Source organism: Leopardus geoffroyi, chromosome B1 (assembly GCF_018350155.1).
Source record: "Leopardus geoffroyi isolate Oge1 chromosome B1, O.geoffroyi_Oge1_pat1.0, whole genome shotgun sequence".
Taxonomy (NCBI): domain Eukaryota; kingdom Metazoa; phylum Chordata; class Mammalia; order Carnivora; family Felidae; genus Leopardus; species Leopardus geoffroyi.
Genome location: NC_059327.1, coordinates 202127350 through 202155254, shown reverse-complemented (window position 1 = coordinate 202155254; position 27905 = coordinate 202127350). Strand labels below are relative to the sequence as shown.

Below are 27905 nucleotides of genomic sequence, written 5' to 3'. Positions count from 1 at the left end.
ATTTTTGTTTTTCTCTGACTAATTTTACTTAGCATAATACCCTCCCGTTCCATCCACATAGTTGCAAATGGCAAGATTTCATTCTTTTTGACTGCCGAGTAATACTCCATTGTATATATATACCACATCTTCTTTATCCATTCATCCATCGACGGACATTTGGGCTCTTTCCGTAGTTTGGCTACTGTCGATAGTGCTGCTATAAACATTGGGGTGCATGTGTCCCTTTGAAACAGCACACCTGTATCCCGTGGATAAATGCCTAGTAGTGCAATTGCTGGGTCGCAGCGTAGTTCTATTTTTAGTTTTTTGAGGAACCTCTTTCAGAGTGGCTGCACCAGCTTGCATTCCCACCAGCAGTGCAAGAGATCCTCTCTCTCCGCATCCTCACCAACATCTGTTGTTGCCTGAGTTGTTGATAGCCATTCTGACAGGTGTCAGGTGGTATCTCATTGTGGTTTTGATTTGTCCTTCCCTGATGATGTTCATGTGTCAGTTGGCCCTCTGGATGTCTTCCTTGGAGAACTGTCTATTCACGTCTTTTGCCCATTTCTTGACTGGATTATTTGTTTTTTGGCTGTTGAGTTTGATAAGTTCTTTGTAGATTTTGGATACTAACCCTTTATCTGATATGTCATTTGCAGATATCTTCTCCCATTCTGTCAGTTGCCTTTTAGTTTTGCTGATTGTTTCCTTCGCTGTGCAGAAGCTTTTTATTTGGATGAGGTCCCAATAGTTCATGCCTCCGGAGACGTGTCAAGTAAGAAGTTGCTGCAGCCGAGGTCAAAGAGGCTTTTGCCTGCTTTCTCCTCGAGGATTTTGATGGCTTCCCATCTTACATTGAGGTCTTTCATCCATTTTGAGCTTATTTTTGTGTATGGTGTAAGAAAGTGGTCCAGGTTCATTCTTCTGCATGTCGCCATCCAGTTTTCCCAGCACCACTTGCTGAAGAGACTGTCGTTATTCCGTTGGATATTCTTTCCTGCTTTGTCAAAGATCAGTTGGCCGTACGTTTGTGGGTCCATTTCTGGGTTCTCTATTCTGTTCCATTGATCTGCGTGTCTGTTTTTGTGCCAGTGCCATACTGTCTTGATGGTTACAGCTTTGTAATATATCTTGAAGTCCGGAGGCTACTTTAGTTTAGCTATTTACTTATTTATTTTAGTTTAGAGAGGGTGCTATCTAGGTTATCTCCTCCCTGGGTATTTACATCTTTCACTTCTCACGAACATAAACTTCACGAGTAAACCGTTCACACGTGCACACATCCAGCACGTATAGGCCGAGCGCCTTGTGGCCAGATTCCTGAGGTCCAGGAATGGGCAAGAGTGACCACGGCCATGTTCTCCTGAGGCTGACGTCGTGGGGGACGAGCATAAAGACACATCGGGTGGCGATTAGCAATACGCACAAGCAGAAGGGTAGCGGCACTGAAGCCCTTACTGTGGGGTTTCGGGGAGGGGCTCTCGTGTGCCAGGGTAAATTCCCACCGGGGCTGGAAGACCAGAGGGACCTCGGGAGCAAAGCTGCTGCGCAGGGGGGCCTGCAGGGTGGTTGGTGAGAGGGAGAAGCAGGGAGGTAGCGGGCTGGTGGTGGAGCCCCGCAGGCCACGCGGCACTCTGACCGCTGTGGGAGCGTCACGGCCGCCAGTGCAGAGCAGGGGGCGGCCCCATCCGGCTTTCCCCCTGGAGACGTGTTGGCCGCTGTCAGGGAAGGAGGCGCCCGCGGGAGACGAGTGGCTTGAGGTAGCGATGCTGCATGAACACTGGGAACTGGAGAAACGCGTGCTGACAGTGCCCTAAGGAGCTTGGGCTCCACGAACATTCCCAAGAAAGGCCGCATAGTAAATACTTCAGCTTTGCCAGCTGGGAGTCTCTGCCTCAGGGCGTTCATGTTAGCAGGCTCCTGGAAGAAGCCCGCAAAGCACTGGAAAGCAGCCACAGACGGTGCGCGCCCAGCGGAGGGTCAAGGCCGAGCCCCAGCCAGCAGGCAGCCGGCCGGGCGCCCCTGCCGCGCACTGCGAATAGGAAACCTGTCGCTTGTGTTGAACAGCTGGGTCACGTGCCGGCACCGCGTCATGTCCCGGCATGCGTGATCTCTGGTCCTGGCCGCAGCCCTGCAGGTGGTGTTCCCTAGTCTTACAGGAGAGCAGCCTGTCCTTGCCGTAACCCAGCACCCCACTTCTGCCGGCATGCCGGCTCGCGCTTCTGTCCCCCGTCACCTCCGGTCTGGCCTGAGTGTCCAGCCCATCTCGGGTGAGACTCTGGGTGGCTTGGAGGGGCCTAACTCACCTCCTTTCTTGCAGCTTCATGAACAGGCGTGGCGTCTCCACTAACCCGTACCTGGGGAGCACCTCCAACGGCTACGCCCACCCCAGCGGCACGGCGCTGCATTACGACGACGTCCCCTGCATTAACGGCTCGGTGAGTGCGCCACCCGTACGGGGGTCCGGGCTCGGCTGCGTCAGAGGCGGGGCAGCGCGAGGGTTCCTGTAATCCGGGACCCCGATTTCAGGCCAGGTGCCAGAGGGCTTTTGGCCATGCTCTGAGGCGGGATGGAACCCGTGTCCCTCCCTCCCGGGCTTGTTTGTGACCTTAGTGTGCATCTGAGCAAGTGGGTACCTGGGCACCAGTACGCTGTCATTCAGTGTCCACGTCATTGTGTCTCAACACGTCCTAAAATGTGGGACGTAGGACGGCACCTCAGATATGTCAAAATAGAGCCCAGCCTCAGTTCTCAGGGAGCAGAAGGGACATGTTGCCTCGGCGTAGTGGCCGCACCTCAGACTCAAGGCGTCTTCCCCCTGGGTGGCCTTGGAGCACCCGGGACGCCCGGCCCCTGGTCCAGAGCGGCTTATCTGCCCGTAGGAATGCAGTGCAGGTGCTCAGTGACAGCTCTGCGTGGCCTCGGGCTGGCCGGCTCGGTTCTCAGTACTTTGTGTCCTGTACGCAATGAGCGGACCTCATCAGTAAACTCTTACCACGTCTCCACATTCTTTGCCGAACAGAACGGCCGTCACTGAGCACACTCCCTGGGCCAGGCCCCGTGCCGTCCTCCGGGCCACCAGGGGAGAGGCCCTCGAGAAACCATCTTACCGTTGGTCCCCGGTACTGGGTGGGCTTAAAGTTGGCATCGTGTCAGGATACGTTTCAAAGTTTGGCACAGAATGTGTTTATTGTTGTGTTTTTCAAATCTTGGAAGGTATTTTGGACGTTTTTCCTGCTGTTTTGCTCACCTGTTCTTTTCTCGGTACTTGGATGGACGTCCCCAATCAGCCCCCTCTTTTGTGTGGTCATCAAATCCACACCTGCCCAAGGCAGGCACCGGGAGATCACGGCCTTCTCGAGGGGAGTGTGGGGGTCAGGCAAGGACTCCTGGAGCTCAGAAGTAGAAGCAAACTGAAAAGAAGGTTACTGTGGTCTGGGTCAGAGGTGACCAGCTGGCTATCAAATGTAGTGATGTCATGTGTCTGTCCCCAGGGTCTTGGATAGCTTGCCCTGGGCGTTCCTCCCTCCACCCCCTTGGGCCTGCCCTGGGGTTCCTGTAGGGCCCCGTCCGCAGGCTCTTTACTGGATTCCTTATCGCGCAGTCCCTCCTCCCTGCCTGCGCATCCTCTCTCCCTCCTTCCTGATTTGCCGCATGGCCCCTAGCGCCCAGGGTCTGCACTAGGGATTGAAGACACAACACAGGAGTTGTAGCCTCTGTCCCCCGGTGGCCTTCCGACTCAGGGAGGGCTGCATGGTGGCCCCTGTGAGAGCAGGTTCTCGGGCAGTCTCTCTGCCTTCCTAGGCACTGGCTAGGGCCGGCCTCTGGCTGTGCTGGCCTCCGTTTGCTCCGTGCAGCCACCAGCGTCTGTTGACAGAGTGGCCTTACCCCTGGTGGTAGGCCCAGCCACCCAGTCGCTCCCACGCAGTCGTGAGCTTCTCTGAGCCTTGGTCCCAGGCACCCCCTGTGTTGGAAAGACAACGCACAAAACTGCCTCTGGGCCTTCCCACCCAAAGGCCCTTCTGCGTCCCTCTTCCTCCAAGGGTTTTCTGCCTTCTTCCTTACCGTCCACACAGAGGGCTCAGGGCGAGCTGGGTGCGCTGGCATGAGCACGCCCCATCCACCCCTCCATCCCTTTAGGTTTATGTCACGGGGGTTCAGCCCGTCCCCAGGAATGAGCTTTCCTTCGAGCACCCGCAGCGTCGTCCAATTCAGACATAAAAACCCACCATTCTGGAAGGACTCTGCATTTAGGAATTGTTTCTGCACGTGTGTGCAGCAGTGTGGCAACTTGAGGTCCCAGGTGCAGTATCTGTGGCTCTCTCGCTTGCTGAGGGCTTCTTGGAAGCCAAGGCCCCTCTTTAAACTGCTTCTATTTTCCGGACTCCAGCACCGGGCCGTCCCTTGTTCGGGAGGCTTCCTTCCTCGGTTTTACGAAGTTCGTGCTTTCTGACCCCAAACCTGGCGTTTTGCCAGGGTCTCGACTTCAGTGATCCTTGACCCTCAGTGCCCCCCTGACACCAGCGTAAGATAAAAGCGGGTCTCAAAAGGGACCTTCTGAGGTACTTTTAATCTAGAAACGTCCGTGGAGTATCAGTTTCTAAGTGTTCCATGTGACTCGATCCTTTGGCATTTGGGGAGGTGATGGTCCAGTCTACAGTGTTCAGATAACCCTGGACAGCTGTGTGCCGGGCTGCCCCAGCGGGGCCGTCAGCCCAGGCTCGTGCGCAGGGGCCGCGGCGTGTAGATGGCGGGCGGGTCCCCGCATCACAGAAATAGACACGTCAAAGCGGCTGCAAGAGACAGAAGCGCCCCTCCCGTGAGACTCAGACCGCTTCTATTTTTGTAACAAAAGGCTGTAATTACAGCGTGCTGCCAGAAGGATGTAAAAATAGGGTAGAATGAGCACAACCTAGGAATTAATATTTCTCTCTTTTTTGGAAAGTGCAAAGCAATTGGTAAAGACCTTTCGGTCTCTGGCTGTGGTTCTGAGTCTGGGTTTACTTCACACTTGAATGTCCTTGTTCTAAAGTGGCCCGTAGTTATTTTAGTCCTTTGTGAAAACCTTTCCTGCTAAAACAACGCCATTATGTCCGCTATATTCCGAAACGTCCTCTTTTCTGTGATGATTTGATTTCTTTCTTTCAACAGACTGTGTTTTGGTCGCTGGGCTTTCTTCAGGTAGAACAGAGTGTGGCACCCGGGTGCACACTGATGGTCACCTGTAACACCTGAGCCGCTGATGCGTGTGTGACAGACAGGCGGAGTCAGGAGGTGGTGTTCACCCTGGCACACCTGCAGCTTGGAGGCAGCGCCGTGCGCGGCTGGGGGCCGGGCTCTGTGCCGCGGTCTCCTCCCGCATCTTGAGATTCCCCGGGGGACACAGAGGGGTCAACAGTTTCGAAGCACTTAAAACAACGTCTGGGCCGTAGTGATTACTGTAAAATAAAGTGCTTTCTGGGCCGGAGCTCGAGGTTTCTGGGCCCCCAGGCTGTCACATGGCTTCCGCTCTCTGGATTAGGACTTCCAAAATTGGGGTCTTTAAAGAAAAAATGTCAAATCCTTTTTGTTTTCCCCTCTACTTTTAAAGAAAGGAACAAAACAAAAACTTCCTAAGCCAGTTACCCTGGGAATGATCTTAAGGAAAAAAGCAACCCCTCCTGAGTCTCCCAAAGTAGAAAAGTTGTCCGCTTACGTGTGTGTGCATGTGCGTGTGTGTTCTTGGTAACGGCGTGGGGTACACGTATGCGTTTTGGAGGGTACTAATAATGTCTCTGCTATGCTTTCTGTGGCCGAGGGCACTAACGACGAAGCTGTGTGTTGCAGTGGGACCCTGAAGACGGCCCTCCTGCTTCCCGTGCCAGAGGCCTGGGAGAAGAGGTGCTCTATGATAACGCAGTCCTGTACGATAACTTGCCGTCTCCGAAAATCTTTGCGCGCTACCCGCCTGCTGACAGAAAGGCTTCTAGGCCGTCTGCCGACAGACTGTCCTGTAACCATTACAAATACCCTCCCTCCTGCACTCAGTCTGCCACTAACACCTCTTCTCTGGGGAGGGCGTCTTCTGTCGGGCTCAGCTCCCAGGTACAGCATCTCCTTCCATCCTGTTCTAGAATTGTCTGAACCGCGGGCCTCCTGCAGGGCGTTACAAGGACAGTGTAGCCCCCAGCTCGCAGTGGCTGAGACCCATCAAGGGCGAAGCGGGATTTTGTCCTCAACTAGAACAGAATTTGCAAATGTAATCGATGTTTTGCTGCCCAGGAACTGATCAAACACTCCTAACTAGTTCATGGCTTAAGCACTGTGTTTCTTGGCCTAAATCTGGCTCTTTTTCTATTCTTGGAAAATTCCCCAGTGAATATTGTGCATTACGTTGACTTAAGGCAAAGGTTTCAAAAAAGGACAGGGACAGTATAACTTTCCAGAACATTCCTGCACTGCAAGCTCTTTACAATATGTTCCCATCGCACGTACGTGAGGAACACTGGACTCCAGGTACGACTTGCGTTTGGTCTTTACACATAGAACAGGACCTTCAAGATGCTACAGTATTTTCCTGCAACGAGTCTAAAGCGTACTGCCTAAAACCAAGTAGTGATGAGGATTTTGGATTACCACTGAATAAATAAGCTGGATGTTGAACTGCTGTCTGCTCTGTACCTCCTGGTTACGGCAGACGATAACATTGCAGTGTCAGTGCTAATCTGGTGTGTTCATGCATTTTCCGCCCGAGGACTTTCTGTCCTTGGCATACAGATCTAAGCACCGTGATATGAGAGTACTCTGCAAACATGAAGGAGAGGGGTACACTTTCAATTACATTCTTTTTGCTCCATTTTTGGGGTAACCGTAGGAAGCAGTGACTGCCTGGTAAGGTCCTAGCGCTTCGCGCGGCGGAGGCTGGCAGAGCTCTAACCAGCTCGATTTCACCAAAATCCCAGGGAAGGTTTGTTTGTTTCTGATTTTTAACGACCACTGCTCAGATCTGTGAAGATTCACTCAGTGAACACGAATGTGTCTACGGACTTCTCTCCTTTTATTGGCATAAAAGTTCTGTTAGGTGGAAATTGTGGGACAAGTATGCCATCTGGCACATTTGCTTTGTCCCCAGATTAGTCTGGAATGACTCGATACGTCATTTCGATGTGCTTGTTTTTATTCGTTTTTACTCTGTTTTAAGGTAGGAGACACGTTTGTAAGTCGAATAGTAGCGACTTTAGGTTTCCTGTGCTAGTTTGGTCATTTTGACCAAATAACAGGGGGCCTGTTGTTTAATAGAGAGGTCTTTCAGTTAGTGAGCACCTACAGTTTGCCGTATGTGGTGCACGTGTCTGGCATGTCGCCTGACTTTTTTAGGAACCCTGTGGGGAGGACTCGGTATATTTCTGTTTTTTTTTTTTTAATGAGCGAATGGAAGCTCCGAAAGTTGTAACGACTTGCTCAGCGTGTCCCAAATCATAGAGTCTGAGCCTGAAGCTCCGTCTGTCCACCTCCCCACCACTGGGCCCACGATAGCAGCAAACGAAGCATTGTGAGAAAGCGTGGGTCTGGAGTCGACGTTTGCCGCCACTCTGGGTTGATTGATGACATAAGTAAGGTCCACGTGTATCACGTAAGCAAAACCCAGCGTCTGTTGGCTTCCAGTGAAGGAGTCGAGGTACCGTTGAATCTTTCCCAAGAACTGACTGCATTCATACTGGTCCTGTGTCGCTCTCCTTGCTTCTGTCCTCTGACCCACCCATGAATCAGAAGGTAGTTACCTGTCCCGTGAGGACGTCAGGCAGCGGCAGGGCCCTTTGAGCAGAAATCTGATGCTCGGCCATGCTGCTCCCCTAAAGAGAATCCCCCAGAAAGACGAGCCGTTCGTTTTTAGAAACGCAAACTTTTAGGAATCTCCACCAAATGCTCTCGGATATTCTACTGCCTGTGTCAGCTTCTTGGTTAGCGTTTATGATCTCCCAATAGAAGGGTATATAACTTTCATTGCATCCCAACTGGAGACATCCAAGTTCCTCACTGGCCTCGGACCTCCGCTCCAGACCCACGTAAGCCAGAGCAGGAAAACCACAGCAGCTCAGTGTTTGGAAAGCACGCTGGCTTTCCGTCCGTGCTAGGTTATAGGAAGGATTCAGAGACTGAGACAACTTACTGAAAACAAAAAGTATTTCTTATTGTCTGTTTTTAATTTCCTTCTGCTTGTTTTGACAGCTGAAGGGTAAAAAGCCCCCGGCAGCCTCCAGTGGGGCCCCGGGGAAGGGGAAGACTCCAAGCAGTCAGCAAAAACAAGCCGATTCGGCATCCAGCGTAAAGCGCACGCCTTCAAGTAAGTTCACCGTCCGGACCCTTTCTAGTTTCAGGTGCGGTTTGCAGGGCCGGGGCCGTAAGAGCCGTCTTCTCCCCTGCTCAGGTAGAGATGCCAGGTGTGGGGGTCCGGTGGAGAGCGGGGACTGCGTTCATCGTCACCCTGCCTCCTTGAGGGTCAAAGACGGGTGGCGGTCTCTAACTCCGCTCTTCTGAGCGCTGTATGAAAGGAGAAGCAAAGCTGACCGGTTAGGCGTACAGGCGGCGTGCGACCGCTCTGCCGCTGTTTCCCTAGGACACGATTGTAGGCGCCCTGGGCTTCGGGTCAGCAGACGTCAGCTTGCGTCCCCAGTCTGTTGGTGACTTAGTGACTTCTGTCAAGCCGCGCGAACCCTCTGTGAGCTCGGCTCCCCGTGTTGGCGGCTTAGACAAGTGGCTGTGGTCTCTGTGACATCTCTGAGGTGTCCCGTGGGTCACCAGGCACGAGAGCGGCGGAAGGTTGACGGGATGCGTGTTCGTGCCCCGCCTTACGGTCTGCGAGCCGATGTTCGCGTTCCCCTGTTGGTTCGCCCGGCCTCTTTATCAGGGCAGGTGGTGTCGTCTGCGTCTGCCCCGCCGTGCAGACGCAGAAATCCTCTCCGAGAGACCAAGGGGCTCCCGCAGCATCTCACAGCTGGCCAGTAACGGAACCAGAGTGAGCACTGCCGTCAGACTCCACGTCTGCAGGGGGCCGAGCAGAGCAGAAGTAGGACACGAGGGGGGACCCAGCCCGCCCGAGCGCCCGGTGCCCTTCCCCACCTGCGGTGGATTCACCTCAGGTGACAGCGCCGTCCACGCCCGTGCAGATTTGCTTCGGCCCCGGCGGCGCTGGGCCCCGACTCGCTCGGCCAGCGGGGCAGCTGTGCCTGTTGCCCGGGCAGCACGCGCAGGGTGCTTGCCGCCCAGCTGCTCGGGTCTCCGGGGAAGCTCTCGGCCAGACCTGCTGGTAAAGGGGCTGCGGCTCAGGCCGTTACGAGGTTCGGGAGCTCCTGAGCGGGTGTGGACGTGTTAGGGGAGGAGGATGGGAGTCAGGCTCCGGAGATCGCGTGGGGAGTTGTGTCTGTACTTTCTGAATCTGGCTCGGTGCCGCTGGCTGGTAGACGGTCTCCGTGGAGGCGACGATGAGGCCAGCTGGCTCGTTAGTAACCCCTCGCAGGTGTTCTCAGCACCTGACTTAGTGACCTCCTGTTTGCAGTGTGACGGACGTTCAGAGTGTGAGAGTGTCTGGGGATGGAGAGGGCGGCCCTTTCCTTGGCCACATACGACGACGAGCCTTGGACTTGACCAACAATCCTTGGCCGCTTGTGCCCCAAGGGGGCTTCTCTTCTGTACATCAGCTTGTCTCCACTTCCTTGTCCTCATACGTGCGCTTCGAGCAGATAGGTCGGGAGCCGGTTGGACCAAATCGCCCTCGTCACAATGTTATTGTGCTGGTTAATTTTGACCTCATCTTTCTGGCAAATCTTATTTCTCTAATGCAGTTGGGTGTATTTATAGTCACTTAAAAGGTTAGCGCTCTTCATTCGTGGAGGGACATGGGGGAAGGAAATAGCTTGTGCCCCAGAACCTTGCCACACGGGACCCGACCCTTATGAGATCTCTGTCTTGATAGCATTTCTCCCAGGGCCCGTGCTCCTTTCATTTCCTAGGTGATTTATTCCTTTATGTTATGAGACCTTCTGTAGGGAACCTGTATTAACTTTGGTGACATCTAACGGTGACAGAAGAAAAAAAATAATTGCATTCAGTGTTTTGCTGAATTCAGCCAGTTGCGTTACAGGCTGCACGGGGTTTATGGCACGGGACCCAGAGATGTGGACATTTACAGGTTAGTGCATGCAGGTCTGTTGGGAAAGCCTCTCCGGTTAGAAGTCAGCGAGCACTCTAGCCGGTGCCCGCAGTTCTTTTGTTTCAAATGGCCGATTTCGTCACCCTCGGGCTGCGATCCTTTTAATATCATGCTGTGTGTGTACTTTTTCTGTCGGTCTGTCTGTCTGTAGTGAGGGGAGGTTGCCTGGGGACTGAAGATTTGCACCTGCCTTCCTAAACGCAGGGTTTCATTGCAGGAGTCAGCGCCTTCAGCATCTAGGACAGGGGCCGGCTGGGGCTCCTGGGGACTCCATTGTCACTGATGGTGACTGGAGCTGCCAGTGAGGGTCCACCCCGTCCCGGGCATCTTGTGGTTTTGTTGGGATGGGTTTTAGGTACAGATCTCAAATTTTGTTGGACCTCCAGGTGGGCTTCTCACTTCTGCTTCATGGGGGGTGGAGCTGAGCCTCGGGGAGATTCGTTGCCCAGTCCTGGCGGCCTCTCTGGCATCACACCAGACACCTGCCCAGGAGTCACTGCCAGTCCCCTGGGGCAGCAGACACACAAGCCGACGATGGCGGTGCTGTGGGGTGTGAGGCGGCGGGGCGCAGGGGTGCGGCTGACTCGTAGGAGGCCCCTGAGTCTCAATCAGGTGCAGGAGGCAGTGGGAGCTCCGAAGTCAGTGACCCTTGATCACATGTGTGGCATCTCTGTCTCTTCAGGGTGTTTTTCCAGGGAGGGTTTCTCTGAATTATTGTCCTCATAAGGCCCACATACTCAGAGGACAAGATTTAATGCGGTAGCGTTGGCCAGATCTCCGACTAGTTTCCCTAAGACTGGTTTCCTCTTTGTTCGTTCGTTCGTTCATTCATTCGTTCATTCATTCATTCCTCTTATTTAATGAGCATTTAGCAAGTGCTCATTTCATGCTTGTTCTGAGCGCTCCGTAAATCTTAAGTTAGCCCTGGTAACAGCCCTGGGGGTCGTCGTGTCACAGTTGCAGGAACCGAGGCATAGACAGGCGGGGCGCGTTGTTCCAGGTCGCACAGCTGATGTGGCATGATGGGATTCCAGCCCAGCCAGTCAGATCCAGACCCCGCTGCACACAGACTCCCCGTATTCCTGTTCATTCCTTCACTCGTTCAGTGGATACCCGTGTGCTCGGTCCAGGCCGGACACCCATCGCAGCACAGGGGACAGAGCTGCGTCCAGCCGGCCACACTGCCAGGCGGCTCAGTCATGGGGCTCGGATGTGCCGGTGTTTACGGAAGTGTTTTGAAAAATACAGAGAAGGGGCGCCTGGGTGGCGCAGTCGGTTAAGCGTCCGACTTCAGCCAGGTCACGATCTCGCGGTCCGTGAGTTCGAGCCCCGCGTCGGGCTCTGGGCTGATGGCTCAGAGCCTGAAGCCTGTTTCCGATTCTGTGTCTCCCTCTCTCTCTGCCCCTCCCCTGTTCATGCTCTGTCTCTCTCTGTCCCAAAAATAAATAAACGTTGAAAAATACAGAGAAGTGCCCACATCCGGGAGATTACTCTTGGTGTGGATTAGAGAATGCTGAGCCACAGCCTTATTGAAGATTGTTGTGTGCTGCAAAGGAAAGTGAGTTAAAAAATGTCCTGATGTTCTGTTTGTGTTCCCTTAACTCAACTCAGAGACTCCTGGGAAGCTATCGAAACTATTCGAATTTGTCCATTTTCTACTCAAGTCCAGCTTCCCATTCTTTGTCTTACTGAGCTAGCGAAATAGCTAGATTAGAGTTTCTTTTACCAAGTTGGCTGATTTTTAAAAAAATTTTTATTAAATATATTTTTTAACGTTTATTCACTTTTTGAGAGACAGAGACAGAGTGCGAGCAGGGCAGGGACAGAGAGAGAGGGCGACACAGAATCCAAAGCAGGCTCCAGTCTCTGAGCTGTCAGCACAGAGCCCAACACGGGGCTTGAACCCACGAACCATCAGATCATCAGATCATCAGACCTAAGCCGAAGTCGGACGCTTAACTGACTGAGCCACCCAGGCTCACCTCGAGTTGGCTGATTTTATTTTTTTTTATTTTTTTATTTAAAAAAAATTTTTTTTAAATGTTTATTTATTTTTGAGACAGAGAGAGACAGAGCATGAACAGGGGAGGGTCAGAGAGAGGGAGACACAGAATCTGAAACAGGCTCCAGGCTCTGAGCTTGTCAGCACAGAGCCCGACACGGGGCTCGAACTCACGGACCGCAAGATCATGACCTGAGCCGAAGTCAGCTGCTTAACCGACTGAGCCACCCAGGCGCCCCACGAGTTGGCTGATTTTAAATAGGCTTTATGAATTACCCTGTTATCTGCTTAATTAAACCTAATTTTCTTTTGTGGCTTTTTTTTTTTTTTAAGATGCTGACCAGTACAAATATGGCAAGAACCGGGTCGAAGCCGACGCCAAGCTGTTGCAGAGCAAGCAAGAGGAGCTGCTGAAGAGGAAGGAGACCCTGCGGAACAGGCTGGCCCAGCTCCGGAAGGAGAGGAAGGACTTGAGGGCTGCCATCGAAGTGAATGCTGGTATGCGGGGGTACCTCCTTGGGTTAGAGTGTGCACTTCCTGTCCTGCCCTCGGTAAGACCGCCCGTCTCCGTGCTGGTAAGCCCAGGGTGGCACAGCAGAACAGGCAAGAGGAGGCCAGGGCCGCCCCTCAGCCTGCTGGCCTGTTCTCCAGGGCCCGTGGGCGGGGCCGCCGGGAGCTGTCCCCTCTTCAGGTGCTGGCAGCAGAGACTGTTACGGGACAGGCGGGGCTCAGCAGTTTCAAGTCATGTGTATGTGAAGCAGTTGGGGCTGCTGGCAGGAGAACAGTCCACGGGGACAGGTACGATTCAGGAGCCCAAGCAAGAGGTGGAAGGAACCCTTGGTGCCCCGAGAAGAGACAGCGTCTGAACTCCTGGAAGGGAACAGGGAAACAGGCCAGGATAGTGGAAACACGCCCCAATGGCCGTTGTTGGAGAACCGAGTCAGGACCAGAGAGAGGGGTGTCTCTGGATCAGGCAGGTTTGTTCTTGCTGGCAGGGGCAAGGAACATGGGGTTCATGGTTGTGCGGATGGAACTGTTTGATGTAGGTCGCCTCAGCTCAAGACTGGTTCTTACCCTGGGGCAAGATTCACGCTTTAGGTTTCGGTTTTGCTGGCCTCGGGGTGGAGCAGAGGAAGAATGCTGTGCAGAGGACCCGGGGGTCCGAAGGGGAGACGCCTGCTTTCACACGGCTCACCTGCAGGGAGGCCTTGGCGTACCTGCACGTGAAACAGTTCATCAGCCTTTCCAGCCTTTCGGTCCAGCCTTTCCGGACTTCGGGGCCTAAATGAGTGTTGGGACAGGAAGCGCTTTTGGAGTTTAAAGACTGGGAGGTTAGATATAGGCTGAGCAAGTGAGAGCTAACCCGTAGGAGGGGCCGGACGTGGCAGCCGGCCGCCTGCCTGCGGGGAACCAAATGCTAAGTCAGAGACCTGGGTAGGAGCCTCCAGGCCCACAAGACAGAAGGAGGATTTCTTCCTTCTGTTGTTTCAAGCTTGCAGGGTAGCAAAGATGCAGACAGGTTAGACCAGCTCCCACGCGGTGAGCACTAGGCCAGGGCCACACACGCGAGCCGGGTAACCCCTTGGGATCAGTTTTCCTGCACGTCCAGTGGGTACGTTCCCAGGCGCCTTATGTCCGTGGGACACATTTCAAATAAAGTGAGTCCAGTAAATGCACCTTGAAGCGACAGGTGCCTGTTCTGTGGGGGTGAAAACTTTATCGTGGATCCTCTGGGAGGAGAGAAGGCCCAGGAATCATGGGGCGGTGGGGGGGGGATTGGGACAGGACAACCGCCAGACTCTCCAAGCCGGCGGCACCCCTGCAGGCATCTGCTCTGAGTCCCCTGTGTTGAAGTGAGTACGCTGAGCCTGGGCCCAGAATTCTGGGATTTGTGGGAATCCAGGCCTCCGGCCTCCAGGGCCACAGTCTCCCAGCTGCAGGAAAGCAGAGCAGTTGGAAATGGTTGCTGTTCTTTTAGCGAACTGTTGAACTTGAGTTTTGTAGAAGGGAACCCAGGTCAGGGCCGTTTGGCCCACAGCGCTGTGCAGAGCTCGCGCGAGGGGCAGTGGCATGTGCCATCTGTTGGCCGGAGCGACAGCGTGTCCGTGGGCTTGCAGGCAGGAAGCCGCAGGCGGTTCTGGAAGGCAAGCTGAAGCGGCTGGAGGAGGAGTGTAAGCAGAAGGAGGCCGAGCGCGTCAACCTGGAGCTGGAACTCACGGAGGTCAAGGAGAGCCTGAAGAAGGCCCTGGCCGGCGGGGTCACCCTGGGCCTGGCCATCGAGCCCCGATCAGGGACGTCGAGCCCACAGGTAAAGTCCCTGCCAGCCCAGCAAGCACATCGCCACATGCCAGCTCTGGATGGGTTCCCGGCTGTGCTCTGAGCCACTGGCCTCACGTTTTCCCCTCTTTGTGTAAGCATGGTGGACACAGCAGCCCCCCTCCTCTCCCTCCCCGGATCCCGTCACCATAGGACACAGCAGCCCCCCTCCTCTCCCTCCCCAGATCCCGTCACCGTAGGACACAGCAGCCCCCCTCCTCTCCCTTCCTGGATCCCATCACCGTAGGACACAGCAGCCCGCCTCTTCTGCTTTCCTGGATCCGGTCATGGAACACAGCTCTCTTTATCTCTTTCCAAACACGTCCTGATTGGATTCCAGCTCAGTAGCTGGAAATCTCAATCCCACATAGCAGGTTTTCACGAAGCATCCAGCTCATGCTGGGGATCCCACCAAGTTGCGGGGAGCAGAACCCTTGTCAAATCTGACAGGATGGGGGGAAAGAACTTTTGAAACACGAATTAGGGCCTTCAGGGGCTTCCTGTTCACTCTCTGGGACTCATAGTCATTGAGAAGCTACCAGCGTCCTTCTCATAACTATTCTGTCGAGTCCAGATGACCCTCAGAGTCTGATGTCACTACTTCCGTTTTACGGTCGAGGAACGTGGGACCCAGAGAAGTGAAGTGACCCCCCCCCCCCGCCCTGAGCACACGTGGCCAGCGGGGAGCCCTGAATGTGGTGCCTCCTTCTCTGTGGGAGCCTGTGACACACACATACCCCCCCCCCCCCACCTGACCCGCTTCCCAGGGCTCCTTTCTGTCCCTCTTTCCAAACTGCTTGGCAAAATGTGGAGCCTGGGTGAAGCCCCCTGCCCCTCCCCTCAGCACTGGGGTGGACCCGCGGGGAAGACTGATGTCTTTACGGATGTATGGCACAGCTGAAACCCTGCATCCCCCCCGGGGGTTCCTCCTCTCTCTAGCGGTGACCCTGCACCCCCCCCCCCAACCAAGAGTCCCCATCTTGGCCCCCGTTTATCAACTCTTCTCCTTTGGGGCTCACAAAGCCAAGCCTGTCCTTGGGAAGGCTCAGGACTGGTCTGTTTGAGCCTCCCCACCCAGCCCGCAGGGCCCGGCCACGTCCTCCCTCGGGAGGTCTCTCCTTGGACCTTGGTGCTGTCATCGGTCCCGGCACTGGCAGCTCCCGGCTCTACCCGCCCGGACCTTGTCCTGGGAATGCGGCTCGTGGGACAGATGTCCCAGAGGAGCATCACGGGCTGCCTTACAGACCCAGCTTGGCCTCTCCCAGGGAGAGATGGTGTTACTCTCTCCTTACCAACCATTCTGTCCCCCACTCCCTCCTGGCCAGCATGGCCTTTGAAAAGCATGTCCAAGTGAACCGGAACATGGCTACAGCTAGCTGCTTGGCATCCAGGGCCAGCAGACCCCGTGGGGGTTCCAAGTGACCCAACTGAGTGGTGATTGAAGCAGTGTTCTACTCAGTGGCGTGCCGTATGACCCAACCAGATGCGACCATGTGTTATGCCGCCATGATGGGGAGCTTGGTCCTGGGCCCCCCACCAGTCCTCTTCCCCAGGGAGCAGCCTGTGTCCTCGTGGGGGGGGGGGGCGGGGTGCTGCCAATTGTAGGCCCATTTGGTCACACGCTAAGCCTTTCAGAAGACGTCTTCCTTTGGTGTCCACGAGCTGTATGGGCTGCAGGGTTATCCGGGCTGGGGTCACTCCAGGGAGCTCTGCGCTGCCACCAGCCACGGTCACGGTGACTTTCACTGCCTGGTGGCACGCAGAGCTCTCTGAAGGTACAAAGCACCGTGCAAACGGACAGCTGCCCAGCTCGACCAGTCGTCCCCTCTGAAATGGCGTGTCAAAGGTGCTCTCAGAACCGGGTGCTAACCATGCAGGGCCATTGTCATCGTTGTCTCTGCCCATTTCCAAAACCCATGCTTTTTCTTTAAAATGAACAATTCTCGGGGTGCCCGGGTGGCTCAGTCAGTTGAGCATCTGACTTCGGCTCAGGCCGTGATCTCACCGTTCGTGTGTTCGAGCCCCGTGTCGGGCTCTGTGCTGACAGCTCAGAGCCTGGAGCCTGCTTCGGATTCCGTGTCTCCGTCTCTCTCTGCCCCTCCCCCACTTGTGCTCGCTTGCTCTCTCTCTCTCTCTCTGTCTCTCAAAAATAAGTAAATGTTAAAAAACTTAAATGAATGATTCTCCTGCTGGAAAGTGCTGATGGCCTGGAAACCATACCTCACGAGGGGCCTTCTCTCTGCGTTGACAGTCTCCAGTTTTTAGGCATCGGACTCTGGAGAGCTCACCCATGTCCAGCTGCGAGACCAGCGATGCCGAGGGCCCGGTGCCGGTGAACAGCGCGGCCGTGCTACGGAAGAGCCAGCCTACCGGGAGCTCCCCCTGCCGCGGGCACGTGCTGCGGAAGGCCAAGGTGAGCTCCGCCCTCCCGTGTGCGGGGGCACCCGCCCCAGGGTGTGCTGGCTGCCGTGGGAGGGACAGGCCGGTGGGGGGGGGGGAGTTGCTCCACGGGCCTCGCCGTTATCCCCACAGCCAGGGCCTCCTTTAGGGTCCTCCTCCTTTTCAAAGGCCAAGAGCCCCAGAACCTAGCTCAGGGCACCGACCAGCCGGTGTCCCTAGCAACTGTGGCTCTGGGCGGACCTGGGGTGGGGACTGGACCAGGTGACCTCTGGTTCTCAGAGTCCAGGCTGCCCCACTGCCTTGCCGGTGGTGCTGGGGACACAGGGTGAACCCCTGTGCCCACCTGTGCTCTCCAGTCTCCTGTCTGGGATCGGCCCTGACAAGCTGGGATGCTAGACCGAAAACTCAGAAAATGTTAAATCCGTTATAGTTTGTCAAAGTGCACGGTTCTTGACTGCGGTGACCCCAAGCGTGGCACGCAGAGAAGTCGGGCTGGGAGTAATTACCTTAATTCATCAGATGCATGTAATTTGCTCTGACGCGTGTGGAGGCGGGCAGCCTCCCTTTGCCGCCTCTGGGCCCTTCGTCGCTGTCAGAACCCGCCCGACCTGGCTAGAGATGCAGTGTCTCCTGAGAGGTGGCTGTGGGTGGGTGAGAGCGGCCCTCTGGGTGCCCACGGTGGGTGCTGGCGGCTGTGGCCGCGGGCACGTCCTTCCTGGCACACGCTTGACCGCTGAGAGGTGTCCCTGCCGGGTGCCCGGTAGCCCCCCTGGGGAGCGCACAGAGCCGGCCCCCCTGGTCCCGCTAGTTGTTTGTAGATGAGCTGTGCAGTAAGAGTTTGGCAGCTATTTTGTTCCCTGTGGAAGAAATCAGATTTACCACTGAGCCGCGGCAGCCCCCCATTCAGCTGTATGCCCCGGGGGCGCCCGGCGGCCCCCCGGCTTGGGGACGGCAGCTCCTGCCGCTTCTCCGTGACCTCGGCCGGTTCAGATGGGTGGCAGCACTGAGGCCAGCCCAGGCCCACAGAGGGGAGCCGCTGTCCCTGCTTGCGGGTCCCTCACTGAGGGAGAGGGGGGGTCGCACAGGGGTTTCCCGGGATCCCTGGGAGGCGACAGGGGCCTCATGGCTGGGGTCAGGGCCAGGGGTTTTGGGAACAGTAATCCACACTTAGGGGCATCACACGCGTGCTCTCAGGGGCCCACCCCAGCCCCTTTCTGAGGACCAGGACCGTCGGCTCGTTCTGGGCACGGGAGGGGTTAGCCCAGATGGCATCCCTTAAGTGACTTCCGGGTCCCGATGGGAACCCGGATGGTGGGAGGCACCTGTCACACGGGCTTTCAGCTCCAGGCCCGGTGCTCCCCCGGCTCCGTCAGGAAACCTGCACGCTGAGGGGTGTTCTGGAAGCCTGGTGCCATGGCCCCAGCGTGCCTTTGGAGCCTCCACAGGCAAACCCTTCCGGAGGTGCCGGGTGCCGGGCTGCTTCACGGTGGCGCCCGACCTCTCCGCAGACTCTCCAGCGAGGGCCTGCAGGGCTGTGGTCTCCCTTCCCACCTTGGCCTGCTTCAGTGTGTTCGTGCAGCTCTCTCTGTCCCTCCTGGCTTTGGCCACTGTGACCCACGCCTGGTGATTGCATTACCTTTGCTAAACTTGTCGGGGAGACACGTGGCAGCTTCTGTGGACAACACACACACCCGTCTTCTCTCTAAACCCTGCACAGCCCCGGGGCACATCGTGAGCCGCGGCGGGGGCGGGGGGGAGTGGTGGGGGACGTGGCCTCCTGGCTTTCACGGTGGACACCTGCCCACGTGGCCGTCTCGGGGAAGCAGCAGAAGGGCCGAGGGAGGCCGCGCTGGAGGTCGGTCCTCTGTCTGCACAGCCTGCCTGACCGTGCCCACACGTGGTTTCCTGGGCGTGAGGGCGGCTCGGTTTTGCTTCTGTTTCCGGCACGTTGGCCAAAGCTGTGCTTTTAACTGTAACTAAGCTTCGACTTTTGACCCCAGAAAAGGTGAGAAATCCCCCGTTTCATGCGATGTGCGCAGGTGTGCAGTGAACAAGCCCCGTTAGTCCAGCAGGAGTCGGGCGTGCACGTCGGCCAGCGCTGCCCCCCGGGGCGTGGGGGATGGAGCGCGGCCGCCCCACTCGGCCCCCGGCCCCGCGCCCACACACGCCCCCTCCCTGCACCTCCCGGCGGCCCCTCGCGTGGGTCTGACTCCCGGGTGGGATGGCCATTCTCCCCGCCGTGCCCGTCCCCACACTGCAGGCGGCCGGCGTCCCCGGGGTGCAGCCCTGCCTCCTGGTCCCGGCCACCGTGACCTGTGCCTTCCTCTCGCCACACTTAGGAATGGGAGCTGAAGAACGGGACGTAGAGCATGGCAGGACGCCCCGCCCGCGTGGCCGCGGCACAGGACGCGAGGGTTTGTGACCGAGCTCCGACGCCAGCGCCCACGCCCGCCCGCGCGCACTCTCGCTACTGTTCACGTCCCCCTTAAAGAGACTTCCTGGTAACACTTTGGCTTCCGCCTCCACTTGCCAAAGAGCAGAGAGGACGGGAAGGAGCCCCGTGGCGAACGGGGAGCTGCACCCCTTTCCCGGGTTCTGGGAGTGCCGGCCCCGCAGCCCCCCCCCCCCCCCGGGCCCAGACCCGGGCCCTCGTGGGTGAGTGCGGCCGGCATGGGCATGGGCAGGGGCACCGCCCTGCCCGTCTGCCCAGAGGCCGGGGTCTCCGCGTCCCTCCCCACGCGCCCGTCCCCCTCGTCACTGGAGGCGGGCACGTGACGCACCTGTGCTGTGAAGCATCTTTCCCCTTTTACCGTCTTTCTTCTGGACAAAGGCTTTTGTCACCGTGACGTGAAAAGCTGCCATTCTTTTTAAACCTTAAAAAAATTCTCCTTTTATCATGTGTTGCACTTAGCTCTAAGGGTTCTTCAGAGGTTCTGTACCATATTTTATTAATTATTTGTACTGCTTTTGAAAGGCAGCGGAATGTCTCTGCTGCTCACCAATGTGTGTCCTTGTCCCCTTCCCCGCTGTCCCCGACCCTGCCTGCCACTCAGAGCCCGCAGGTGCCTCGCGGGATTACAGTGCAACCTCCACTTACAGACGGGCCAGTCCCGTGAGAGAAGCAGGTTCTGGAAGCCGCCCGGCCACAGAACCAGAGCATCCTCGTGCAGGACGAGAGCACGGCCCTGCCTCCCGCACGCAGACCCGGAGCGCAGGGGCACTGGGCTGCTCCCAGGCCCGCGGGCCGGGGTCGGGTCCCTGCACTCGTGTGGCGTTTCTCAGAGCCAGGTAATCTGCTGTGTCTCCAGAGGGACCCTCTCAGGAATCCTCAGTAATGGGGGGCGCAGCTACCGATGGAATAAAAGTGGTCACCCCAGGACCCCTCTGCAGACAGATTCGGGGGCACGCGTCACACACGCGTGGAGGTCGTTTCCTGCGCCGTGTGGGGCCGTGGCGGCGCAAGGCTTCCATCCGCCGCGGGTTCCCCACCAAATGCGGGAACCGCAGACAAGAGGCCGTGTCCCCTGCTTTTCCCCCAGGCGCCCGCCACCGCCCTTTCTTCTTAGGGGTCCTGAGGCTGCCTGTGACCTTAGCGAGACAGTTTACAGCAGGGAGGGTGAGCTGTGGAGCTGAGCCCGAGCGGAGACACGGCTGTCGCCTGGCCTGTCCCTCAGGGCCCCCGTCACCCGTTAGCAGGTGGAGACCTATCTCCCCAGCACCCAGCCCATTCGACCCCCTGGGACATCGAGGGGGAATGCCCCCAAGACCTCAGGGCCCGTCTTCCCAGCACTGCTGTCGTCCGTGTGGGAAGCTGGACCTCCTTGCTTTCCTTCTATGAAACTGATTTTCTGTAAAAGCAAAAAGTTTGATCCACCGTAGATTTTTGCTGCCTTCCGGTCCAGTAAAGTTTCTCAGCGTAAGGCGCTGGGGCCTCTCTGCTTGACAGCCGACTTTGCCCGAGACAGCTGCCAGGTTAGGGCCATCGGGAGGGAAAGTATGTAGCCTGTGCGCCCGACCACGGACAGCACAGCCGGGGAGACCCCAGGCGGTGCTAACCCTCATCCCCATGAGTTTGCCTGAGGACACAGCCCGTTGGAGCCAGAGCCCAGACTAGGACTCGGACCCTGGTCCTCACGCTCCTGACATACAAAACTGGTGTCTAAAACGCCAGGTTTTAAATTCGCTTTCACAGCCACGAACCCTTTAAAGGGGCCAACAGGCTCAGGTGGGTCCTGCGTCCCGCGGAGCCACTCGTGGGGGTCGCGCGGAGAGCAAGTCTGCTGACGTTGGGCTCCTTTGCTGTGCGTTCCCCTCGATGTCTTTAGATTTGGTCAGAAAGTTAGGTGAAGGGATTTGCTTCAAATTAAGTTATTTATTTGTATATGTTCAATAAATAGAGTTTTTAATTTATGTCTGTATATATTAGACACACATTAGCCATCTTGTCAGAATACTGACAGCGATGTCATTTTACCACCTTCCCCAAGCACCCCAGGGCTCGGGCCCTGCCCGGCGAGGTGACGTGCGCAGCGGGCTGAGGGTCCCTCTCTGCGTGGGTGCCGGTCACGTCGCACTGGAGACGTCACCCGAGCCGTAACAGACGGTCCCGTTCATGGAGTGATGGCCAGACCATGACGGGGCCCTGACCCAAAGTGGGAGGCACGCGGGGGGCTCGCAGATGGGGCCAGCTCTGCGGGTGACGGGCCACTTCCATTACCACTTGAAGCCACACCATCAGTCTCCAGGCGCTGCCTCTGGTCACATGTCATCCACCTTCAAAATCCCCTCCCGCCTTCTGTGTTTGTAATGTTTGAAAGTCACCCACCAGCCTTTTGCACAGAAGCAAATGGTCACCTCAGTGTGGGCACAGGTGGGCAGAAAATGGTCACCTGGTGTGGGCATAGGTGGGAAGGTCACTTTTCCTTTGTTCAGAGTCCGTAGAGGGTTGGGCAAGGCCCTGCAAGCTGGCCACACCCTTGCCGGGCGTCTGGACGGTTCCACCACAGGGTAACCAGTGTGGGTCTGGGGAGCGGTACAGATGGCCGTGGAGCTTTCTGGAGTCTTCTCTGGGTGACCTTGCACGCCATGGTGTGAACCCGTCCTGCCCCCCCGCCATCCCGTTCATCCACACACCTCTGTGTTGCCAAGCCTGATCTCCCCCACATGCGTTTCAACAAACCACCCGAATGGTTTGTGGATTTACCTTTTGTCGAGTCTGGAGCGGTCTGTGCCCTCAGGCCTGAAGGCCGCACCCAGGAAGGAGACTCAGACTTGTTCACTCACAGCCACAGTCTGGAACCTGTGTGCAGCTTTGCAAGGGGACAGCTGTCAACCTGGGGGCAGCATGGGTGTCTCGGGCAGGACCCATTTGTCTGTGGTCACATCTTTTCTGTCCAGAAGGGAATGGCGACCGTCCCCGCGTGCCCTCTGGCTGGAAGCCTCATCTTGGCCACACACCTGGCCGTGCACTCGGTCTGCTGGCCGAGGCGTGTGACAGGACCTGCTGAGGGGCAAGGCGGCATCGCTCACATGGCCCACTGTGGCTGCCCTCTTTTTTTTTTTTTTCTAAGATAATTTTTTAATGGGAAAAATTTTAAGTCTGTCGTGTCGTTTTAAAGAGAGCAATTACTCTTTGTTCCTGTTGTCATTGCTGGCTGCTTGCTGTCCCCGTGGAGGGCCGGGTTGATACTGTGAAGACGTGACGGTGAACGACACCGCGTGCCCAGAGGCGGGCTCAGCCTCTCCCGCGAGCGCCCCCAGGCGGCGTGTCCGGGGCGAAGGCAGGTGGCTGCGCCCCAGGGGTCGCCGGGCTCCCTCGATTCCGCCGCCCCATCTTTTGTGAAACAGAAAAAGTCCCCTTTCCTGCAGCGGGCACGTGTCCCCAGGCGTCCCGAGCTGTCGCCATGGAAGGTATTTTCAACATGGGATCGTCAGATCGTGATTCTTAGGGACCAAAGGTGTTTTTAATTAAATAATCTTTGTATTTGATTTCTAGTGAGAAGGGAAGCAGTGACTTTAAATTTTAACACCAACTTTTGCATTATATTTAGCATTAATTGACCACGGCTATAAGTTGTAAAATGTTTTCATATTAAGATTGTAATTATTTCCTACTGTATTTTTAAAAAAAAAAAACTAAAGTCATATTTAAAATTCTCTTTGAAAAAAACAAACTAGAAGCATCATAGATTTTTTTTTAATTAAATATGTCACCGGTGCCCATTTTAAATGATTGTAAATAGATTTTCACTGTATTTCTCAATGTATTTAATTCATGAAGTAAGAACTTTTATCAGTGGAAACTGCCAATGGAGATACCAGTTTTCAGGCCGTTTGCTCCATATTGTAGTAAATCACTTGAATTTTCTGCTTTACTAACTGATTTTTCTACTGTTTTACACGGTGTCGCGCACGGACTGGCGCCCTCCGGCGTGCCTCATTTGTGTGTTATCAATAAAGCGGTACGCGTCCAGCCAGCCTCCGGGTCTCGCTCACTCGGTTTGCAGAGCAGCTGGGAACGGGGCGAGTTGCGGGCAGTCTCCATGGGGGGGGGGGGAGGAGCAGGTGGGGGCTGTGCTCTGTTTCCATCCGCAAGGACCCTCTTTCATGAAAGAGCCTTCGCTGTTGTGTTTTTAAAATTTTTTTTTTTTTTTTCAACGTTTATTTATTTTTGGGACAGAGAGAGACAGAGCATGAACGGGGGAGGGGCAAAGAGAGAGGGAGACACAGAATCGGAAACAGGCTCCAGGCTCTGAGCCATCAGCCCAGAGCCTGACGCGGGGCTCGAACTCCCGGACCGGGAGATCGTGACCTGGCTGAAGTCGGACGCTTAACCGACTGCGCCACCCAGGCGCCCCAGCTGTTGTGTTTTTAAGTGGTTCGTAGTCTACAGACCCGAACTGAAGAAACGCTTGTGCACCTGCTGCGTGCCGGGCTCCGGGCCAGGTTACGAATCGGACGAGTCTTGCTCTCGGGGGCTCGCTCGCGTCCACAGTCAGCCGGGACGTCCCCGGCGAGTGCAGGGCCGCGTGGAGACGTCCGGCATCTCCAGGAAAGGTGTGGCGGCCTTCGAGACGGTGGGGAGGGTGTGCAGGAGGGTGGGTACTTGAGCCAGGCCGTGGTGTTTAAATAGGAGTTCGGCAAGGAGCGAGGCAAGGGAAGGACGTCGCCGTCGGAGGCAGCGGCAGGAGCGGAGGGTGGAGAGTGAGAACAGGGGCCGCACGGGAAGGCGGGGGTGGCGAGGGGGATCGGTGGGAGGTGAGTCTAGACCAGCGGCTGGAGAGACCGGAGGGCCCCCCGCGTCCTGTGGAGAAGAGGGAGCTGTGGGGCACGTCCGGGGCTCCGCGCGTGGGTGCGATGGCCCCATGTCTGTTTGGAGGAAGACAGCCGCCGCCGGCCGGGACCTGAATGAGAGTGACAGCCCGAGGCCGGCTCGCAGCGGTGCAGAGAGGCAGGGATGCCCCCCGCGGGTGCACGCGCCCAGTCTGAGCCGCAGGTGGCGCCGACCAAGCCCCGCCCCCGCCAGGTGGCCGGCTCCTGCCCCCAGAGCTCTCCTTGACCTGGTCCTGCCTAAGGAAGGGCTGGCACGGGCAGGAGACGGCCCCAGCTGCGGGGCTGGCCGGTCGTTGGACAAGACGACCCTGGGGTCCGAGGAGCCGCCCCTGGCGAGGTGAGGGGGGGCCCGCAGGGTGGAAGTCCCGCTCGACAAGCGGGGGGGCCGGGTCTGACCCCGGGTCGGCGAGAGCTGGAGTCGCTGCACGAGTATCTATGTGGGACCCAGGGACGTCCGGGTGACCCGAGTGCCCGCCCAGACCCACCTTCCAGGGTGCCCCTCGCCCTGAATTGTCTCCCTGTGGTGTGGGGTGGGGCTGGTCCCGTCACAGATGGCGAAAGGGCCTTTCGTTCCATCCGTCTTAGGTGGAGGGGGGGGTCTCGGCGTGGCCGTAACCCTGTGTAACCCCACGCAGGAGCCGGGACAGAGCCTTCCCTGCCCCAACATGAGCCGTTCCCCCCACCGCCCCCGGGCAGTCTGTCCCCTGGGAGATTTGGTAAGTCCGTTGGCTGAGGCTCTTTCTCAGGTCTCGAACACAGGTCACGCCCCGCTGGGTTGACAAAGGAACAGGAAGTGCCTCTTTAATTTCTTTTAAAGCTCAGCCAGAAGACCCCAGAGACGACTCAGGATACTCATCATGTGCGTTATAACTTGGGGCGGGGGGCAGGCGACACAAAGCCTCACCAGCGTAAATCAGGAGCCCAGCTCCTTAAGGGGAAGCAGGGAAGACGTTAGCTGGTGTCTGGGATCCAGAAATTTCATGATGGGAACTTCATCGATATGATGAGTGGCTGTCTTTTCATGCAAAGGGACCAACTGGTCAAGAAGGGGGGTGAGAGACACAGGAGGGGTGCCCACCCAGTGCGAGGGGTCAGGTACGCTCACCTCTTGACCTGGGGGGGCTGGTGCCAGCCGGCCCTGACCTCCGAGAGGGCTGGTCTGTCCTCGAGCTACGCACGGGGGTGGTGGGGGTGCACGGAGCTGAGGGCTGCCTGCTTCCTTCCCGGGGGGCGGCCGGCCTCACCCCTGGACACACAGACTGCTCTCCCGGGACCAGCCAGTTCCTGGACATGGTGAAGGGCTCGCCCGCGAGCACGCTCTCACGTGCAGACCAAGCATTCTGGAGCCCAGCCCCCAACTGCCTCCCGTGTGGGGCCCCTACGCTCTGGGCCACCACCCCCTTCCCTGGTGCCCGCAGGACCTCTGTGGCCCAGAGCCTGCTGAAATCCCGGGCCTGTCCGTGCCGGCCCACCTGCTCCTTCCCGTGAACCCGGTTCTCCGGTCCCTCTGCCTCCTGACCGGCCCCGGTGCTGCCCCGCATGGCCCTGCCGGTCGGCGGTCCCCGGTTTGAATTCTGCCTCGTTCTCTTCTTTCTTGGTGTCTGAAGTGCCATCCGGCTTGTCTCTGAGGGGGCCTCTCTCTCTGCCTCGCTCGTCGGCGGGTGGACATTAGAGGGCCGACTGGTGGCCGCGGCCGCAAAGGACTCTGGGGCCCGATGCTCCGAGCCCGACGCTGCTGCGCGTCTCCCGGGGCCGGACGGAGCAGAGCAGCGGTGGGAGGGCCCGACGCCCCGGGTGGCGGTGCCTCATCCTTCCCGAGTCCCTCCAGCCACAGGAGAAGCACCTCATCGGGCCTGACATTTGGGCCCCAACCGGTTTTGTTGAACAGACTCTCCTGAGCACCTGGTCAGGCCGTCCTGGGCGCTGGGAGCACAGAAATGGGTTCGACCCGCTTCCACCCTGGGTCACAGCGGGCAGTGGCCGGCGGGGAGGGGGAGCAGTCCGACAGCCACGTCCTGCGCCCAAGACTGTTCTGGACACAGGGCGGGCGGGGGACGCGGATGGACCGTGAGCATTCCCGCTCCCGCGGGGCTGAGCTTCCCGAGCGCGGCTTGGGCAACGATAAAAAACAAACAGAAACACTCAGCCTCGCAAAGCTCCAGCATTCAGGCCGAGGGAAGCCAGGCCGCAGGCCGTAAGGCAGGAACGAGGGGCCGTCGCGGGAGAGGGCGGGGCGGGGGGCGGGGGGAGCGCAGACCACGCGGGGCCCTCAAGCCCAGGGGAGGTGGGGCAGCTCCGTGCTTTCGGCTGCGGGTCAGAGGGGACACAGTCCAGCTTTGGTGACTGGGTCCCCGAGCAGGAGGTGGGGTGGTCAGCACCCCGTCCCCGTCAAGGAGCCCAAGCCTGTGTGCAGGCACAGGCGCCCGTGGAAGGGAAGGCCCGGTCCTCCCCACAAGTGCCCCAGGGGTGACGTCTCTGAGCTGTGGCCGTTGCGGCCACCGTGGGGTCCACCCTGTGCTGACAGAGCGAGGCTCCCCTGAAGAGGGGCTCAGGGAGGAGGCAAATGCTGAATGGAGGAAAGGGGGTGCTGCTGGGTTGGGGGGCTGGGCTGGGGGCGTGCAGGGGGGCGGGGGCAACCAGCAGAGGCTGCTTCGGACGGAAAGGAGTTTCCCGGTGGGGCTGGAAGGCCCTGGAGGGTTCCAGGCAGGGAAGGGAAGTGTTTCAAGGCTCTGACGACTACACCAGGCAGAACTGGCCACGGGAGGTGGCAGAGGCCACAGGGAGGCCAGCCGGACGCACGCATGACCACGCCTTGTCCCCCAGCCCCTCCCCGCCGGCAGGCCCCTCAGGTGGGCGTCCCCCACATTGCAGGGTCGGCCCGTCTTCTCGGGGAGGCTGAGGGTCCCCACGACTGCCGTGTGTAAGCTTCGCGCTGCGATGGGAGTAAAGTCATGGGAACTGGATGCGGCTGGATGCCAGGCTGGGGGTCCTGGGGCACTGGAGGGGGCATTTCAGGGGGCCCGGGGGTCCTGGGGCGCCCAGGCGGGGGGTGTCAGGGGTCCTGGGGGGCCAGGGCAGGGAGGGTGTCAGGGGTCCCAGGGGGCTGGGGCGGGGGTGTCAGGGGTCCCGGGGGGCCAGGGCAGGGCGTGTCAGGGGGCCAGGGGGTGTCAGGAGTCCAGGGACACCTGGGTGGGGGTTGTCAGGGGTCCTGGGGGGTTGGGTGTTGTCAGGGGTCCTGGGGGGGCCGGGGGTGTCAGGGGCACCAGGAGGTGTCAGGGGTCCTAGGGGGCCGTGGGGCAGCAGTGCGGGGAGAGGAGGCAGCAGGAAGCAGCAGACCGGGCAGCTGGCCCCATCTTCCTTCCCCCACCTCCTCCACCTACCCCGCCCATGTCTGTCTAGCTGATCTAGACTCTGGATCTAGAATGTTCCACGGCGTGTCTCAACTCCTGAGACACTGTCCTTCCCATTTCTGGCGGTGGGCACGGGACTCGCTGTCCCCAGTAGGGCCTCTTCTCCCCACGGGAGCCTCGGCCTCCATATCCCACCACGCATGAGGCCACCTTGGGGAGCGACCATTGGCGCCCACGAAACGGTAGAAGGCGCCAGAGTGGCAGGGCCTCACCCCTTCCCGCCCGCCTTCTGACCCAGGACCCTGCTCCGTCGACCCTGCCCGTCGCGGCT

The 27905-nt window shown here is 57.8% G+C and overlaps 1 protein-coding gene across 7 annotated transcripts in view; it reads left to right on the top strand.

Moving 5' to 3' along the window:
* AFAP1 (actin filament associated protein 1) overlaps positions 1-23364 on the top strand; it is a 148014-nt gene extending 124650 nt beyond the window's left edge. For 6 of the 7 annotated variants that reach the window (XM_045474655.1, XM_045474652.1, XM_045474654.1 and 3 more), the window contains 7 exons: positions 2306-2423; positions 5812-6069; positions 8194-8308; positions 12510-12674; positions 14294-14484; positions 16744-16905; positions 19232-23364. In XM_045474655.1, coding sequence (XP_045330611.1) covers positions 2306-2423; positions 5812-6069; positions 8194-8308; positions 12510-12674; positions 14294-14484; positions 16744-16905; positions 19232-19258 — 1036 coding nt within the window. In that variant the 3' untranslated portion in view covers positions 19259-23364. The remainder of the gene's footprint in view (positions 1-2305; positions 2424-5811; positions 6070-8193; positions 8309-12509; positions 12675-14293; positions 14485-16743; positions 16906-19231) is intronic. The other variant, XM_045474651.1, reaches the window with a different exon arrangement.
* The last annotated feature ends 4541 nt before the right edge of the window (positions 23365-27905 follow it).